The sequence below is a fragment of the Sinohyriopsis cumingii genome, chromosome 8 (genome assembly GCF_028554795.1).
Source record: "Sinohyriopsis cumingii isolate HCF-2022 chromosome 8, ASM2855479v2, whole genome shotgun sequence".
NCBI lineage: Eukaryota > Metazoa > Mollusca > Bivalvia > Unionida > Unionidae > Sinohyriopsis > Sinohyriopsis cumingii.
The window spans coordinates 27008594-27028317 of record NC_142968.1 but is presented as its reverse complement, the minus strand read 5'-3'; the positions used below and the strand labels follow the sequence as shown (position 1 = coordinate 27028317).

General features: G+C 33.5%; 1 protein-coding gene across 4 annotated transcripts in view; it reads left to right on the top strand.

Annotated features, from left to right (window-relative positions):
• The window catches only part of LOC149793183 (uncharacterized), a 61342-nt gene extending 42698 nt beyond the window's left edge, over nucleotides 1-18644 (top strand). For all 4 annotated transcript variants that reach the window (XM_089967132.1, XM_089967134.1, XM_089967131.1 and 1 more), the window contains 2 exons: nucleotides 3758-3814; nucleotides 5910-18644. In XM_089967132.1, coding sequence (XP_089823258.1) covers nucleotides 3758-3814; nucleotides 5910-6721 — 869 coding nt within the window. In that variant the 3' untranslated portion in view covers nucleotides 6722-18644. The remainder of the gene's footprint in view (nucleotides 1-3757; nucleotides 3815-5909) is intronic.
• The last annotated feature ends 1080 nt before the right edge of the window (nucleotides 18645-19724 follow it).

Below are 19724 nucleotides of genomic sequence, written 5' to 3'. Positions count from 1 at the left end.
GTATTCAAAAGGCCAATCAGAATTGACTTACTGAATAATTTACTCTAACGAAGACCAATCAAGAGGGACTTACTTGAATAATTAGTCCAATTATTTATTAATGTATTTATGATGGCAGTATACTACATGTATGGCAGATACTAGGTCACTATTAACCAATTAAAATCAAGACTTGATTAGCTGATAATTATGTATACTGTATAAGGTCATTGTTAGCCAATCAAAATTGGAGGTTGAGGAAATAATTTAGCTCAGGGACATCATTGTTTGGCTTCATGATCAGTCAATCAAGATACACATGCTCTTGTTCATTTAACTAGCTGTGATTTTGTTTGTGGTCTATTTTAACTGACAATAGTGTATAGTGTAGACTCGATAGTTATTCATATTTATGGCTTTTTGGATTCTAGTCCATTCTTTTACCTAAGGACACATTTAAGGTTTACAATTGTATGATGGTGGCTAGAAATTTAAGAAGCACAACAACTGCACCATACAGCTCCATATCCTGTATTGACTTAGCTGTATCTGGATCCCATTATGATCTGACACTTCTGGAAAACTGGAGCATGCAGAAATTGAGAGAGGGATTTACAAAATGTAGGATTGTACATAACACTAGAGCCAAATGACTGAAGCTCCCAACTTTATACCATCGTTACGCCATGCCAAATGACAACGGGCTGATTGACAGAAGTGGGCATGACTCTAGTTTCTTGCATTTCCTGCAGGTGAGACATGAAGAATCGGCAACTTCCACTATTTTGGACTTGAGACAAACTGTCCCTGCATTGTAGGCAACAGTTGATAATCGTTCAGAAAGTGTTTAGAACTTGTTGGAATTGTGACAGAGAGGTACTGCTGTCATGGTACCTCCACCCCCCACCCCCCACCCCTTGTCAGAACGAAAGCGAGTCCAATTTTGGCAGGATATTTCCATGACATGCCCAGCTCAGGACAGTAACAGTGCTCTACATGAAATGCCAGCTGCCTCCCCACCCAGACCCTGTCAGGTTTTTAAAACCACTTATCACTATGCTATTCTGCTGAAACCTTACCATTAATAGAAGCAGTACAACCAAATTTCTACAAATTCAAGAATGATACGATAAAAAATTTAGCAGCTCTGTTGATTCCATATTACACTGGCTCACATTCTTATCCAGCTACTACATCTAAAAGGATCACCCTGACCCAGGGTAAATAACTCTCTGATCTTGCCCCAGTTTACTCAGGCATTTGCCATGTGGAAGAAAATAATAAGTGATGCTTATCAACACAGAAGGCAAGAGCATGATCATTATGAAAAAGATGTTATTGGTATGGCATCAAGGTGCACAGAACTGGGGCTTTTATGTGTACCACAAGGTGTTTTCTGCACAAGCAGCAGTGAAAATCACACTCTGATATTTTAGTTTGAACTAGTCCAATACTTCATTAGAGAAATCTGTAACAACATCACCACCATGAAAGGTTGTCAGCTGGTTTGCTGTAGAAATTTACATGTCTGCCTAAACTATAAAACAGCTTTCACAAATTGTGTGTAAGACATAAAAAGAACTTATAGTCTCAGCAGACAGACGTCATGATGACTGTGAATGGGCCAGTCATTGTTGACCAATTACACCTTTAACTAAAATATTATCTGGACAGAGAATTTGTTAGTTGCTTGCATCTTGGTTTACAGTTGTCATAGGGACCAATCAAGTAACCATTATCAAATTCAGTTTGCAGTTTCTTTGGGTTGTGTACAGGCAAAGACCATATTGATGCATTCAAAAGAAGTGGAAAGTAAACCTTATAAACTTGTTTCAAACCCCAGCTGTAAACCAAGCTGCAAGTAACTAACAAATTCTCTGTCTGGATGATATCTTAGTTAAAGGTGTAATTGGTCAACAATGACAGGCCCATTCACAGTTTTCTGTAATGGGAGAAAGGAACTGTCAGATTCTGGTGTTTTATTCATCTTTTTGAATGTTACACTGAAATGCATGTGTTTAACTGCTTTTTGTCTGATTTTTGCACTGTGCCAGTTTACTGTGAAATCCCATTTGCTCTCCACTTTCACTGTCCACATGTAGCTGCTCTGATCAAGAAACGTGGCATTTTCTGTGGACTATTCAAGGATCATTCTTCCTGTTTTCTTCAAAACAGATTCATTTCCATTGAGGTTGCACATTTCAGTTTACAGAAATAATTGTGTGTGTCCAGTTTTTTGCATGGAACAATACTGGCAATTATGGGGAGTATAGACAGTTTCCAGTGTCTTCCTCTTCAGTGCTCCACTCTTTGTGGTTTTCTTTGAGAAGGGACCTGTATCTATCCAGACTTTCATTCTTTATAATGACATTCACTGCTGCATTGGTTTCCATTGCTGAAGATTAGTTAATTCATACTCAGATAAGATGGTCTTCATCCATTTACACATGTTACATTCAGGTGGAACCATGCACAGTTGCATACATGTTCATAGGACTGAAGATTGATTTGACAGCAATTTAAACAGTGGATTACATCCTGTCTGGAGATTATTATGTTACATTCTTGCAGTATTTGACATTGCAAACTTCTATTTTGAAAACTTTTCTTTCTTTATTAATTTTACTCACTTGTGCATTGGCGTCTATTCTTTTTGCATGACTACAGAGGTGTTTGAAGTCCATGCTCACTTCCTCATCCTTACAGGACTGGTTTGACAAATTCATTACATAAATGCATTTTTTTACATTCGTTCTTACAGCACTTTTCAGGCAATGGTGTTTAAAAGCCTATTTTATATTTTATCTTCTTTGAAGCTCTCACTTGCTATTTGTTTTTCAAAATATGACATCCCCCCTCCAATTTGGCCTCTTTGTACCCCCAGTTTGGATACTCTTTCACCTACTAATTTAGTGACAACAACATGCCATGATTTCACCTTGGTTTTGAAACAGTTCATGATCAGGGATCACCATCGCTGTTCAGCCTCTTGGATCAGCGCAGATCTAGAGTATGGATTATACTGGGTCTCCCCAGTACAGACCTAAAAGTCAGCCCAGGTCAGTAGAATATTAGAGCAATGGGTATTGTAAAGCTCTGCTCAACATACCTTCGGCATTTCCTGGGAGCAGTCCAGCTCTGAATAAGGGATTTTACTGGGATCACCTCAGTTGAGACCTTAGGATCATGCTGTGTCAGTAGAATAGTAGTAAGGCTGGGGTCAACCCCCTTTAGACTAATTCTTTTATCTTCAAGTGAGTAACCCCCATTGAGAAGCCAAATTTATTTATATTTGATACATGTTAGAGAAGGTTCTCGAAACTCCAGTGTAACCACTAGGAAGCCTCTGTGTCATGATGTTAGATCATATTGTTTGCATGATTAGGATATTCTAGTTCTTTTGCTTAGAGAAAGAGAGAGAGAGACAGATTAATGTGCATAGCATTTCTGTGTAAGTAATCAAACAATATACCAATCTGAACAGACTTCTGGTCTTGAGACATTAAGATATTGGGTGAATTTTATGAAAGGAAGACCCATGTAAATGAGGTTTTGACAGAAACTGACTTTGCAATAAAAATGACCAAAGATCATAAATATTCACAACATTTGTTGTTTTTTTTTAGCTAAACATTATTGATGATTGATAATGCATTTAATATCACTATCACATGTCAGTCTGTCATTTCCACACACCCACACACAGATTATTTGGGTTGTTATAAATGTAAGAATTCTTGATTATAGAGATTATAGGTAATTTTGTCTTCTTTTACAGAAAATTTTCAAGGATATGAGATTCTACCATTGATGGAAACACAGAGGGAGCTTTTTGGTAAATATCATATTTTGGTGTGTATAACTGTAACATGCACATTTGAATAATGTACACACCAAATCTTTACTCACATGATGAAAATACATGGTTCTGCTATATAGTGTGCAGGTTACATTTTTCTGTTTAATAGATTCTTGATTTATAACATACTCTATGTGACTTTCCAATTTGGTAGTTACAGTTTTGTTCTCCCATTTTTAACCACAACTGTAGACACATGCAGCATTCAGGTTTCATTTTACCTTTAGTACGTAATTGGTTTTGGGTCCAAACATGATTTTTTGAGAAAACAGCATTCATTCAGAAAAGTAGCTATCTCAAGATGCATTCTTTGTATCAGATTTTTTCACTGAAGAAAGTGAGTAATCAATGTGTGCAAATTAATAGGCTCTTATTACCAGATATTTTGTTTTTCCTGTTTATAAGGGATTGAAACTTCCTCACAAGAAATATCCACATCCATGAAAACTGCTGTGGGACGTACTTTTTATGTCAAATCTGATGGACTTTTTCAATGGAGGAGCATACAAAATGTGGTGCCAGTCAGTTACTATAATGACTTCTCAAGTTTGGAACTAAAATTAATTAGGTCAGTTCAATCCCCAACATTCCACAAGAAGTTCGTCATTTTAAGAGTTCAGTCCCCCTGATTTGTTAGACTCCTGAGTTTTGTATCCACATAATAACATTGCTAAAGTTTGTTGAATTTCATTCAGATTTGGTATGTGGCTTTAAACATGATGAAACCTCAGATCAGTTCCAGTACATCATTTCAAAATAGTTTTTCATTCTGAGGACTTCTGGCCCTTCAAAAATCCTACTGACATTAATATCTACAGTATACCTTACGGAAAAAAACGTATCAGTGATATAAAAGTGACTTCTTTTACTCACAGGGCTTATAAGTGACTTACGACTTTACTTATAAATCACTTATAAGTGACTTGTACGTGAAGAATTAGAATTTTATATGTAAATGAGGTATTTCCCCAATACATGAATATGCAAATTAGGCATCTGACTTATAAATGAAATATATTTCACTTATACATATACTTTGCTTATAAACAAAGTATACTTCACTTATAAGTGAAGTATAAGTGAAATATTAGTCATTCACTTGTTACACTTATATGCCAACCATTACACATTTGGCGTAATCATTTTGCTTTTTTTCACCAAATTACATTTTATAATATACTGTATATGGATTAAGCTATTTTCGTAGATTAAAAAGTTAAATAATTAATTTATTCCACTCATATAAATTCAAGAATTCTTAAAATGGTGACTGCTGCATAAGAATAGCATAAGAATACTTTCCTTAATTGTTATTTAATGCAACTGTATTTGACCCATTTCCAAGAAAACATTTTGTTTTTTTCAAAATGTGAACTTCGCCTGACAAATTCATTTTATTGATAAGCTAAGAAGATAGTGAACCCAGCCTAAACTTTTAAAGAAAATGGCGCCGGATGTTAAGTGAAATGCTTTACAGTGTGAAGTTGTGGATGTTATAATGATGGAAAGTGGTAGAGCAGATGGATCTTTTCAAACTTAAAACATGTCAGATCAGGAAAAAGACAAATCAACACTTCTTTACAAACTTTACAAGAAGAATATAATGGTAATGTAAAACAACACTCTGAGCATCTGACCAGTTCACGTTTATTCAGCAAAAGTTACACATGTAGATTACCGGTAGTTGAAGTGAATGCTGAACATAAATAATTTTTCAGTATACTTTATGTTCATATTCTGGTTCTAATCCATATGGATTTTGTGACAAGAATTTTGAGCAGCTGCAGAACCAGGTTAGTCGTAAAACTGTGTCTTATTCATCCCTTATAAGTGAAGCATACTTGACTTATAAGTCATAATAGGAAATGGTAAAATCTGTGTAAACAACATATGGATATTGTGAATACTTAGTTTTCCCCTTTCAACTAAATGTGGTGCAAAAAATATTTGACTTATAGTGTCCTTTAGTTTTGCCAAGATTCAGATAACTGTAAGTACTGATAGAATGATTTTTGAAAGCAGCTATTTATCCTAAAATACAATTATCAACTTACATTTTCTCTTCCTTCAGTGCCTGATGTCAACGTGCCCAACTTTTCCCTATTATTGAGCTTTCCAGGAAAGACAGAAAACAACAAGAATAAAGCCTGGCTGCTGGATGTTGTCTTAAACCCTGATCATGACCTTATTGTCACAGATGGTCAGAATTACGAGCTGAAGAAATTTTCACTAAAAGGTAAACTGAAAAGCAAACTGTCTTTTGAAAGCAGACCACACTCCCTTGCAGTTACTGAAGGATATCGCGTTATAATAACATTTCCATTTGAAACCTTATTGCGTGTAGTAGATACACGGGATGAGATGTCTGTTGTTTCAACCATACCATTCAGATTACATTGCGCTGGTATTGGCGTCATGAAAGATGGCAGATTGATTATCAGTAACAGAGAATCAAGATCAGTATATGTTTGCACAAAAAATGGAGAGATACTGCAAGAAATCAAAAATGAAAGCTCTGAAGAAGTACTTTTCAGTAAGCCTGCCTATATCAGAGTGGTAGATAACACAATCTTCTATGTAAGTGATGATAGAACCCATGAGGTTTTCATGATCAGGCTTGAAGCTGGCAACACATTTACAGTTAAAAAACAAAAAAAAGTCACTAACCCTCGTACTTCCTGTGTCATGTATGATTTGTTATTAGTAGCTGCTTCAAAGATGAATCTATTTACATTCGATGGAATGGAAGCAGGAGAGGTAACTCTAGATGGAGTGCAGCATGTACGTGGTCTTGCCTTCAGTGAAGATAAGCAATTACTTGCAGTCACACACAGAAGTGATCAAAGTGAAAAGATCTCTGTGTATCATGTAAGGAAACATTAACTGAACAGGAAGTTTCAGCTGTAAAGATGAGGCTAAAACTTTTGGCCAACGAATCGGGATCATGACTTTCAGAAGCTGTTTTCTCTTTACTTTTTATCAGGGAGTATATTAAGCCAGATGGCATATTAGCCAGTTTAGTGTAAATCTGATCTATACCTGCCATATTCCCAGATAATGTTGGGGTTTTTTTTGAGACTCATAAAGTGTGTTTTGAGTTTCAAAATGGGGGCAGTGCACATGGTCCAAACATTCTGTCTAATTAAGAATAAACCATATTTTCATAAAAGATTATAGAAAATGATTGGAAATTGAAATCAAAATAAAAGGAAGTAATTTGTCCATTTTCTTCAAATCATTTCATACACTTACAAAGAAAGAAATAGTTACTAGCATTGTTAAATTATGTAAAATATCATCCATAAACATTAGTGCAGAAACATACATAATAGCAACGATACTGGCATTAAAAAATACATTGTTTCTGTCTTTTAAATGATTTGGATTGCAAAATATATGCATAATTAGATGTAGCCTTAGCTGCTCAAAAAAATTTAATAGGGGGTTTGGTGGTAGTGCCAGCGTCGTTAGTGTTTATCCTTGCACTCACTAGATAATGGATGTTACTGTTGTTCAAGCTTCCATACTGGATTCTCTGAGCAAATCCAAGTTAGAACTGAGTTGTTCATGACGACCATAATGTTAGCATTTTCAGAACTGTACCTGATGCAGGTCGGCCATGAGATATGTTTGTCTCTATCGAAAAATGAATCTACATCACATTTGGGACTGACCATTTCATTGCGGGAGAATGTGGGAGAGGCCATAATATTTCTAAGACCAAAGTGAGCTTTACAGGTGATACATCAGTAGTAAACACCTCTTTTTAGTTCGGGTATTAATGCTTTACCAACACAAATCATCTGTGTACGCATGAGAGTCTGATTATTGTTCTCCTTCAATCAATCTGTTTCATGCCTAACATCATCCTGAAAAGCTTATGTTATTTAATGTTTAGTATTTTATCTGGATTAAGGTACTGAAGAGTAATAAAGAGAAGCAATCTGAATGTTCAATTAAGTGTGTCAAATATGTTAGATACAGGTGGTGCTTCTATTTAGACAGACATTGTACACTCCAGAATGACTTATGTCACACAACCCAATGCAGATAACTCAAAGAGATGCTAGATGTGTTTTGAAGAACACAACATATTACATTATAATTGCCTTGAATGAGAATGTTTAAGCCATCCATATTAAAGATTATTGACAAGTTTATGAACAGCTGCAATGTTTCTTTGAAGTCAAATTTTACTACTTAAAAAAATGAAAATCGTGATTATTTTAGTTGTCAGAATAGTGTTCAAGCACGATTCAATCAGCAATGCAAGAAAAGCGCAGCAAAACTTAAAGACAGAACTCCTAGTTGATGGAGATTTGCTTTGTGAAGCATTCCAGCACGGGGAAGGGGAGGGGCATTTAATTTTTTGTGTATACTGCAAATATAAAAATTGACGCACACATTCTTATGTGCACGACATCCGTCAGAATAGAAAAAGCACCTATATAGCATATTTGACATGCTTAATCAAACATTTCTATTTAGTTCTCTTTATTATTATTTGTAATCTTCTTAATATACTTAAAATACTATGTATTTCAGGATGTTTTTAGCCATGAAATGGACTGTTTGAAAGACAATAATAAGCACACGCTCATGTTTGCACAGCTGATTTGTGTTGATAAGGCATTTACACCTGTTCTGGACAGAGGTGTTTATTATTGCTGTACTATCTTGAAAGCTCCAATTAAACTTAAAAATATTATGCCCCACCCCACTAGCCCCAATAAAATGGTCAGTCACAAATATAATATACATTCATATGTCTATAAATACAAGCATATATCATGATCAGGCTGCATCAAGTACAGTTTTGACAATGCTAACATTTTGGTATTCCAGAACAACTCACTTCTGACCAGAATATCCTTAGTGAATATTAGCTATTGATAGTAGCAAAGACTGCAACTACTCAGGCCTATATGTTTCCATCCAATGGAATTTAAAGATAAACTAGGTGTTTGTTTTTATTCAATGTCAGCATGGTTTTGATTATCTGAGTGTTTGCACATGTGTGTATCCTGGCGGTATTAGACAATACTAAGTCTGCCAATAGATTTTTTCTGTGTAAATGTGTCAAATGTATTGAGCTAGACACAAGTTATTTTAAGATTTGAATCTCAATTGATTCTCTGTAGGCTTACGTGAAATGTTGGCTTATTCTCAGTTGGATGACACTGGGTTTATTTTGGTCACACACACTGATGCCTTGAGACCTTAAAACATTTTTGAACCTCAAAATCACCCCCCACCAACATTGTCTGAGAATATTACCGGTATGTGTTACTGTACGTGTTTTTTATTACAGCTGTTTTAGTTAGCTAATAAGGCCTTGATTACATACCAGTGCTGAATCAAATTGTGATATATATATATATATATATATATATATATATATATATATATATATATATATATATATATATATATATATATATATATATATAATTATTTTTTTGCATTCTAAAAGGGCTTATATGCTGGCATGCATGTTTGTGTATCCATGTAATGCCAATCTGTCTTGCTTTAGAAAGTTCAGAAAGTCCTTTTTATATTGATTATTAGTCTGATTAAGTCTACAGGATCTGCAGTAACTATAATTAGAAGTCATTAGGTCTGTAACATTTGCATGTGTAAGGGAGACAGCTGTTCCTATTACAGGTCTCCGACTTCTATTTGAATTCAGTCTATAGTATCATCCAAGGTATGTAGGAAAAAAATAGAAGAAAAATATCTTTACAATTTATCCTCTACCTTACATTGCACAATTTTCCTTGACACAAAATGGCAAAAAGAAAAAAATACACATTGTGCAGTATTGAAATGTAGTTTTATTCTCTTGGAATGGTCCACTTTCAAAATTACATATTATGGTAGTATGTACCATTTTATTCTTATTTTTATTAATCTGTAAGGTGTTATTCCACGATAAAGTTGTACAAATATCTGCAAATGAATCAAAACATTTGATAGCATGTACACATGTCATAAGTATTATGACTTTAGAGTTATATTAGGCTTTGATGCATACTGAAAAAAATAAAAATAAGCTATATACTATTCTGTGAAAGCCATGTTTTGTGTAATAATAAAAATACATGTATGTGTTCTTTCAGGTGGGCTTCATGTACTTTGCTTAACTTTCACTTAGAAAGTTAGTCCAATCCATGCACTGATGTATAAGATTGATGGACTTGCTTTGCCCCAACCATTCAGTCTTAGAATATTCCTTCTTTTAATAGAATAAAGTTCCTAATTATTCTGCTTCTGGCCACAAATTTCTTCTAAAACCAAACAATTAAATAAATTTACTATAGCCTTTAATTTATTTGGAAAGCCAATACTTCTTAGTGTTTGGTTTTGACCTTTTTACCTCCTGTGCTTTGAGGTAAACTGGGATCTGGTTGTTTTTATTTTGCTTTTAAATTTAGTGGCAGGTGCACATGAGAAGTTGACCAGGTAAGATCCATTCAAGGAAGGAGTAGTATTGTAATTGTTGCGCAGGCATGGGAATTTTACTTGAGATGTATTATTTTTCTTCATGAAATGAAGAGCGATATCACATGAATAGTAATAGACCTCTCTCTCAATAACTCGCACACAATGGGGTCCACAAACATAGAGCGCACTATAAGTGAATGTGTGAGTTACAAAAAGACCTAAAAATATTGAAAAAATCCTATTGCCTACACTTCAAGAAAACCACGTGGGTGGGTGGGGTGTAGGGAACTGGGCTGTTTTATGACTGAATCCTCGTTTCACAATCACGTCGATAATAATTGTTAATAACCCGCTTTTTCTAATGAAGTTTTTCGTTATTCTGTATAAATACATTTATTTTCAAAATGTCCAACATTCGAAAGATTGTTCCAACTGGTTTCAACAATCATCACGTGTACGTGAAAACATCTGTGTATTATGTCACTGTTTTTTGTTTTATTGATTAGTCTGGTTCCCGGGATGGTATATCATAGTACTCTGCCAAGTCAGGAGTCGGAGTAGCAGGGAACTAGACTAACTGTTAATACACCACCAAACAAGATTCCATTTTTTAAAAGCAAGCTACATTTATTTTGTGAGACAGTTGTCTACGTTATAAGTGGGTTTGTGAGTTATCAGGGTGTGAGTTATGAAGCGAATGGTGTTAATAGCAATGCAGGGTACTCTTTTAAATATCCCAAATTGCTATTTTGTTACTTCTTTATATTTTGGGGATTTTATATTTTTCATTAATGGATTTTATGATTTTTATATTTGAATTTGGGATTTTTTCCTTTTATTTTTGATTTTCAGCTTGAGATTTCTTCTTGTTTCATGTTTGATTTGATTTATTTTCAGTTTTCAGTTTTGGATTGTAATATTTTTCATCTTTCAGAATTGTAAAGTTTGTGATTTTTATTCATTATTGTACTTTTGGATTTGTATATTTTTTAATTTTGGTGAATTTGTACATTTTATTTTGGATAATTTAGAATTTTATTTATTTATACTATATTTTAATTGTATACCTTTTATGCTTGGAATATTTGCATTTTTACACTTTGAAAAGAAACAACTATATAAAAAAGAAACGAGTCTTTTCATGACTTTGCGGGATGCAGCATTTTTCAGAAAAAATGAGTTCACAGTTTCCCATAAATATGCAGTGAATTTTTATTACATGCTCTTTTTGTTTAACCACTTAAGGCTTAATAATAAAAGACATTACAAGAAACAATGTAATTTAATTTATGCTTTATTCCATAAAAAATGCATAACTGTAGATTCATCAGTGCACAATAACAGTATTGATATGCACATAGCTCTGTTGAGTGACCTTTTAACTTTGTTGCACACTCTAGAACAGTTTAAGTAAGAATTGTCATTTTTGGTCTACATAAATTTGAAATTTAGATTCATATTGTGAATGAATGTGCATTGCAACAACTTTTCCTTTGATCTGGAATGAATATATTTTGATATTTTTGTCGTCTCTACGAAATCTCGTGATTATGGACTGGATTTATATACCAATTCTACATGAAGTACATTGGATTTCAGACTCAATGGAGCAGCGTGTTGACATCTGCAAGTGTATTTCTTTCCTGCCATTGAAGGTTTGAAATCATAATGTTAGAAACAAATCAACTTCAATTATCAAAATGACGCAATAGAATATAATGTTTATTTCATTTTGAGTGCAGTAAGGAGGATGTAATTGCACTTGGAATATAGTTGATATTACAGTACAATTTCAAAATGTGTAATCAAGTTTGAGAACCCATGACATGGCTCATGTAATTCGGATTTGCAGGACTAAGAAAGTCCATTTTGAGGAAATTTAGAATGTCAAACTGTAAGTATATTTTTGCCATTCTTATTACCAACTAAAGGACACAGTATATGCCTTGTTACTTGCATGTTATTTCTAGGTACCCTGCAAATTTATGAAATCTGGCATATATTGCCCAAATAAATCTGAAACATTGTATCAAAAAAGTTAACGTGGCATGCAGCAATGCAGCTGGTATGTGGCAGTTCAGGAAACATCTGCTGTAGTTCATTCAGAAATAAATTTAATCAACAAAACGTAAAGGGCCTACTATGTGAGTCTACATGATTTGTTTAAAAATAAGTGCTGGCGTCTGCGTTCATTGGTTGTTTACAATATAAAGTAGTTCCTTTATGCACATGGTGAATTGCTCGCAAGTTCAATATCGTAAAATATTGCACGATTCTGACAATGTAAAGTTAACGGAGAAAAAATGAGCATATAATAATCTCTAAATACAGACTGTAAATACTCTCGTGACACTACTGGCAAACACTATCTTCATAATCAGATTTGTCATTTTTTTTCTGGATTTTGTCTAAAGAATATTGAAACACCTATAATTAGTTTGATGGAGGAGTTTATCTGTTTCGCAAGCTGATAAGAAAATTTCAGTTGTGTTAACCTCGATGGTTCTTTTTCTGAACTTCCTACCCTTGTTGGATAAAGAAAAAACATAGGCAAATAGAAAAAACTCTATGTAGTTTCTTCTTACTACTCCTATAAGGGGACAAAATGATTGCTTGAAATTGATGTCTCAGGGAATATCCAACCTGTGGGTCATATCTGGCCCAGTCCTTCACATAGTGGAGCCTGTTTCAGTGTACTTTCGAAATATGTATTCTAATGAATATGCATAATTACTGATACCCTGGATTCCTCCATATCATTGCTTTAGACAATAAATTTTGAAACAAATATAATTTATATCAATCCACCTTTTGACAGTAACAACCTCAAAACTTAATTAACATACCCAGGAAATGTTCTGATAGAGAAAGACAAAAATAGAAGAAAATTTACTAAACCAGCATAAAAGAGACTATAGCCAAACACAAGTATTACTTATACGCTATTCAGTTCTGTCAGAGGTTGAGCCTGGTGGACTTAAAGTCATGTATGCAAACCTGCAATACGTGGACCCCGAATTGACATGATGTTCAAACATCTTTAGGTATAATGTCCACCAGTTATCAACTGCCATCATCTGTGTTGGATGTTGCTTAGAAGAATTTTGAATATTTTGAGGTCAAAAATATGATCAACTAATTGTGTATCTGAGATATAAAAAGGGAAAACTGTGCAACAATTTCCTCTGCAAACGTTCTCCTTGTGGTGATACTGATGCACGTGATATAAACATGATCATAGGAATGCTGGTCAAAGACTGATATTGGATGTAAAGATCAAATGGGAAAGAGTGATTGCAAACTCCAAAGTACTACTGTGAGGAGGATTGCATCCATCATTCTGCATAAGACTTGAAGCTTCTCTTGGGCACAATTAGCAACTAAATTTAAGACAAGTTTGATAAAGTGGCTTTCACCTGTAGGAATGGGCAACATAAATTCATCATAATGTAGGGAGTTATAAGCAGGCCTTGTATACACAACAAAGGGCCAGGAACAATATAACCCCATGAAAGAAAGCATTAAATTTGTATGAATAAAACCATGACACAAAATGAACACACACATTATGACCTTATTCAATGCTGAACATTTTCATTTTGGAGTGCAATAAATTCATTTTTGCAATGTCATTTTTGTTTAAAATATGTAGTCTGGATTAAAGGTCTACATATTACAATACATTTCTGTGATGTGGATTAGTATTTCGAAAACCATTTAATTTTTATTAAACAGAAATAGCCCACAAAGCACATTTTGAGGAAACTATCGCACAATAGATTTGGGTAACATAATCGCAGATTGTTTAAAGTGTGATATATGAGGATCGGTATTACAAAATTTGCACTTATAAATGTAATACGTTTTGTGCAATAGGATAATATTGAAAACATCATCTTGCCTTTTGCTTATCGTATATACCGAACAACACGTTTTCTTTGGATAGATTACAATTTTGTACATGAGTACATTTAATAGTAATCAGTGACATTCCCAAAACAGATGACATGGATTCAGGAATTAATGTATAATATGCTAATTTTAAATTAAAACGTCCTTGTGTTAATACTTATTTGTAGAATCTTTATCTAAGACACTTTGTGGACACTTTGTTAATCTGGATGTAAGAGAGAAAATGTGTTGCTTCCAACTGGTTTCTATTTGACCAAACACTCTTTGCCACTTGCCTCTTGAGATAAAAATTTCCAATATTTGTATCAGTTTCGTGTAAATACCTTTTAGTTTGCAACCATTTCTTCCGCTACAATGTAAACAGTTTAGAACTGATGCACGAATCATTGAGTATTTCTGTTTGTCTAATCCCAACTTTTGCCTGATATTCAGTTATTGCTCTTATTAAATCTTGATATATTAGACTTTTTGTTTGAATTGAAAAAGAAAGCGGAAACTGGTTCACATTAAACCACTGTCTATTAGCATCTACTAAATCGTTAATTCTTCTAATTCTATTTTCAAACCACTTTTGATAAGAAACAAATTTACCACTACAAAATTAACCGGTGTGCTAACTGAAAATGTATGTTCAAAATTGATCCATGCGCAAAGGAACATTTCTCCTAAATTCGTTAAGTAACCTAAAACAAATTAGTTAGGTAGTCTACACAAAACAAATGGAAATTAGTGATGTTTTGGCAGAATGCCCTTAGGTATGTTTTCATTTTGTTGATGTAGTTGTAATTCTTTAATCCAAGTGATCTTAAATTCTTCGTACGCCAATGCATGCATCATTCTCAAACCTCCAAAAATCAGAATCATTTACAACATTTTCTTCTAATTTTATCAACACATTTGTTCAAGAAATCAGGTTGTTAGGAACATATATAGAGTTTAATTCAATGCAGTGAAACCTGTCTTGAAAAACATGCACTTTTTCTGCCTACAAAATGTAATCTTCCAAGATGAGCTCTCACTCATTAAATTTCATTATATATTATGTAACACTGTTGATACATGAATGAAAATTCCCCTTCGTTCATGATAGTTATTTTTGCCTAACCAGTTGTCTTTCAAGTCAAATTTTACTGTATCATTTTCAGGAAAATCGTCTGAAAGTGAAATATCTTTAATTATTTCTTACTGTTGATAATGTTACAAATGGATTTTGTTCAGAGCATATGTGTAAACAATTTGTTCACCATTTATGTACAGTGAATAATATTTTGTAAAAATAATGTATTACACTCAACAGTAAATTCATGCAGAACCATTGTTTTCATGCTTTTGAAATTACAATTTTATATTTGTTCTTAAGCCTGCACAAAATGCTTTTTTTATTGTGTACAAAATAGCAGTGCGATGTAATTTTTAGAAAATAAATTTATGTTACATTGCATGTAAGTTTATAGTTTCATTCATTTGTTGATAATTCAGATGCTTTAAGTTTAGAATTTCAGAATTGACATTTCTTCACTGACAAATGCCTGAATCATTATGAAGTGAAGCATCATGTTGATTTGCCACTTTGCCATGAGCTTAAGTCCCAGTCATAGAAAATTTCCATTCAAGTTTAGCTTGTGCTTATTTTGTTCATTCATATTTCCAGTTTTCTCTATACTTGGTATGGAGACTTTTGAAGCTAAGACTGGCAATATTCATTGTGACACACTTGTTTGCCCCATTTCTTTGAGAATCCTGGTAATTTTTTCTCAGGTCCTATCACCATAACTGGAATAATGCATAATGTGTCTTGACAATAATTATCAATGTAGATATTTCATAACAATTTTGTTCAGGCAGACATTAGTGTCAATCAAGACATAGTTGTCACTTTTATAGTATTGGTGTCATCAGTAGTTTCTTAAGGTTTTTGTTTAAGTTTTTTCATTTGCATAGACTATTCAAACCCTTGATAAATTCCTGTCATGAGGCTAGGTTCATTCATGACATTACATCCCCTTGCCTTGATGCCAAGGTCGTAGTCTTAGAAAATTGTCTTCAGCTTTTGAGTTTAGTTTTTTTCATTCCCCAAGCTCTTTTTGATCTTTTTTTCATTTTGTTTTGTGCTTATTAATATTTCATGAAATTTAGTTCATTATGTGATATGCTTTCTCACCTCTTTGGTTACGGTCACAACTGGAGAATATTTGTATTATGGTTTAGGTTAAAGTTTCTTGATTTGCTGTGTTTCTTAAAATTGATTTGATGGAGTTTCTTTGTGATTTTCTATGAACCATGATGAATTAAAAATAATGCTACTATTATTAAAACCTGCACATGAGTCTGAGCATGCAATATAGATCTTGTCATCTGTTCACTTTAGCATGTTTGTTAATTCTTTTGGGTTATTGTATTGATCCTTTTGGGATTTATGCAATCGGCAACTTTGGTTTTACTCATACTATAAATAAATATATTACATAACTAGCTAGCTTTATAATTAAATGAAAGGATAAGTGTTAAGCTTTAATTACCTTTGCAATTATCATGCCATAATGTAAACAGACTACTAATTAATTTAAGAAAAAAGTAACAATGGTTATGATTAATGTATTTTTGGTTGGTTCTATACAATTTTCTTTAAATGACTGCAAGTGATATTTTCACAAGATGATGTGTAAATAAATATGTGTACAGTAATTATGAGCGTTTGTTTCTTCTTCAGCCATTTTGATTTTGCACAGACTAGGTATGAGAGACCACCTTTCTTAAGCAATCACGTTTGCTTGCAGAGGGAGTGGTCTCTTGAGACATGTTTTACTGTACTTATATTCACCAGAAAGTACCATTAAGGTCAAAACAGAAAAAAAATGTTTATTGAGTTAAGCCTCATGGCTTAGATGGTAAAATGGGAATGATTTGCCTGAAATAGTTACTTGAACCAAACAGTGTAACCTTTTGATTCAGATGCAAATGCTTCCAGAATATGCAGCATGGCCTGCACTGATTTTATTTTAAATGATAGCAAAGACAATTTAGTTTATGGTATGAGCCTTAGTCGTTCATGCTCCTGATGTCATTCATAACAAAAATTAAACAGGCTATAACATTGTTATTGTCTCATATCCCATAAGCACTATTATTTCAGTCAACATAAAATCAACCTGACAAATAATTAGGACAAACTTCTAATTTGGTAATATTCTGTTTTTATTCTAATCAAGAGTAATTGACTAAGATTTATGATATCTTTACTTAGAATATAGTCTAAGTCAGAGGTCTCAAACTCAAACTAACCGGCCACATGAGGGCATTTTCAGTGACTCAAGGACTGCATGACACCTTGTGACACCAATCATTTTGCTGGCCACAGGGTATGGTATGGCAGGGTGCAAGCAATCCACCGACCGTTTGTTTGAGTCCCCTGCTCTAAGTCATAATATGAACAGAATATTTATACAATACTTAATCTGATAATGGAAATAAAATATCAGTTCTATATGTGCGTGAGAGAGAGAGAGAGAGAGATTCCAAAAGAAAACTATATCAAATATTTAATCTAATGAACATACTCTAAACAAGAACATTTTTATATTTATATGCTTGGCCATTTTTATTATGATTGCATGCTTATTCTTTTCACAACCATTACAATCCATTGAGATATTTAGAAAAATTCCAGACCAATTACACATGTATAGCTTGGTAGTTTATATAACTGTTGGAGTTATGAGGAGAAAAAAAGCATCCTAAACAAAAGCACTCTGGTCGACTCAGAGTAAATCAAAGTTTCTGCATCTCATCCTATGAAAGAGATAACTAGGCAATTTTTAGATGGTTTTGGGAATGGTTGGAGATGGGGAGTCTATCAACATTTAAGCATGAGATCTTGATTTTACTATGTTATACATATATGTTATAGCATGTGACTAACTATATCACTAACTACAGCTAATTGCCACACAATATTTAGGTCCTTTGGAGCATGTGAAACCTATTTAACAGAATGAAACTTGATTGTCATAAATCAATTCTTTCTCAGAGTGTAACTAGATTTTGTTTCCATTTACTCCATGTGACAATTTGAATTAGAAAGAAATGATTGAAAATAATGATTGAAAATAATACTACATTATGCGTAGTAGAGCCAACCACAACACGATTCCCATGCTGTATACTTGTCATATTTCTAGAACAACTTCAGGGAAGATTTGACTTCATTCTGGGTAGATTTTACTAAAACGTCATTAATGACCTTATTATATTGAGTGAAATGTTCTACTTGAATGTAACTTGCCTAGGTTGCAGCGTGTAGTGGTGTTTTACCAACTCCTAAATAAAGTACGCCATTATGTAAATCACATTGAATTGTAATACTGTTTTCTCTAACACATCGTGTCACATTCATTTGTCTATTGTCCAATTTCATAATAATCTTGCAAAATATATGCTTCGTCATAACTGAGGTGACTTAGGTTTTATTTTCTACCTCTCTGTGTCAATATATTAGTTTTATTGGATATGACATCTCCTGTAGTCAATATTTTCAGAATGACCTACACATCTCATAGTTACATGTATGACCATTAACACTTAGATTCAATTTCCCCACCCCAAATAAATAATGTTCCGTGTAGGTATCAGAATACTGATTTGTTTATTTCCAGGGAACTGGAGTGGGAGAGAAACAACAGTACTAAATGTTTTAAGATGAACCCATTGCCTGCTCAATAGATAAAATAATTTCATTTATTAATGTCGAAAACGATAAATATTAAAGATAACAACAAACTATTTGATTTAATTTGATATTCTACATTTTTTTCTGCTGACAAAATACCATATGAACCTTTCGTGCAGTAATATGTATTAGGAGCACACCAAAAGGTCAAATATTTAACCTTAAGAGGCTCTAAAAATTACATCAGAACAAAACCTTTCAAGGCTGAAATGGAATTATCCAACTCTTGAATGAAATCATGTCGTGTTATCTAATGCATTAAATTATTATGTTTTAACATAGTAACATAATGTTTACGGGAATTTAATTAGTGGTCAGTTCAATTGTTTTCTTTGTTTGCACAGTCCTTTCGCCCCTTCCATGTTTTATTTCTCTTCTCCATCTTTGTTAATTCTTTCTCAATATCACACATATGGCATTTTGCAAGTGTTTGTGAGTATCATTGTCGTCAATACTATTTCATGATCAATGGTTGTTTGCATGAAATTTATCAAGTACTTTCCATTTGTATCAGTTATATATTTTAGTTTGCAACGTGATCCAGTGTTGAGTTCTTGATTTTAGCAACATTAGATATTGGTCCGAAAATTCTGGTAATTGGTAAGTGGAGTACATAAACTTTGTGGAACTGGGCATTCTAATTTTCTGATGTTATTTATTTTAAAAAAAATTTATTATGGGCGAAGTCAAGAACTGAGTATTATGGCCCAAGGTTCGCAAAACGTACCTACTTATGGAATATTACAGGATGCAATAACACCTTAATGGCTCACCTAGTATAGTGATATCTAACAACGATTCCAT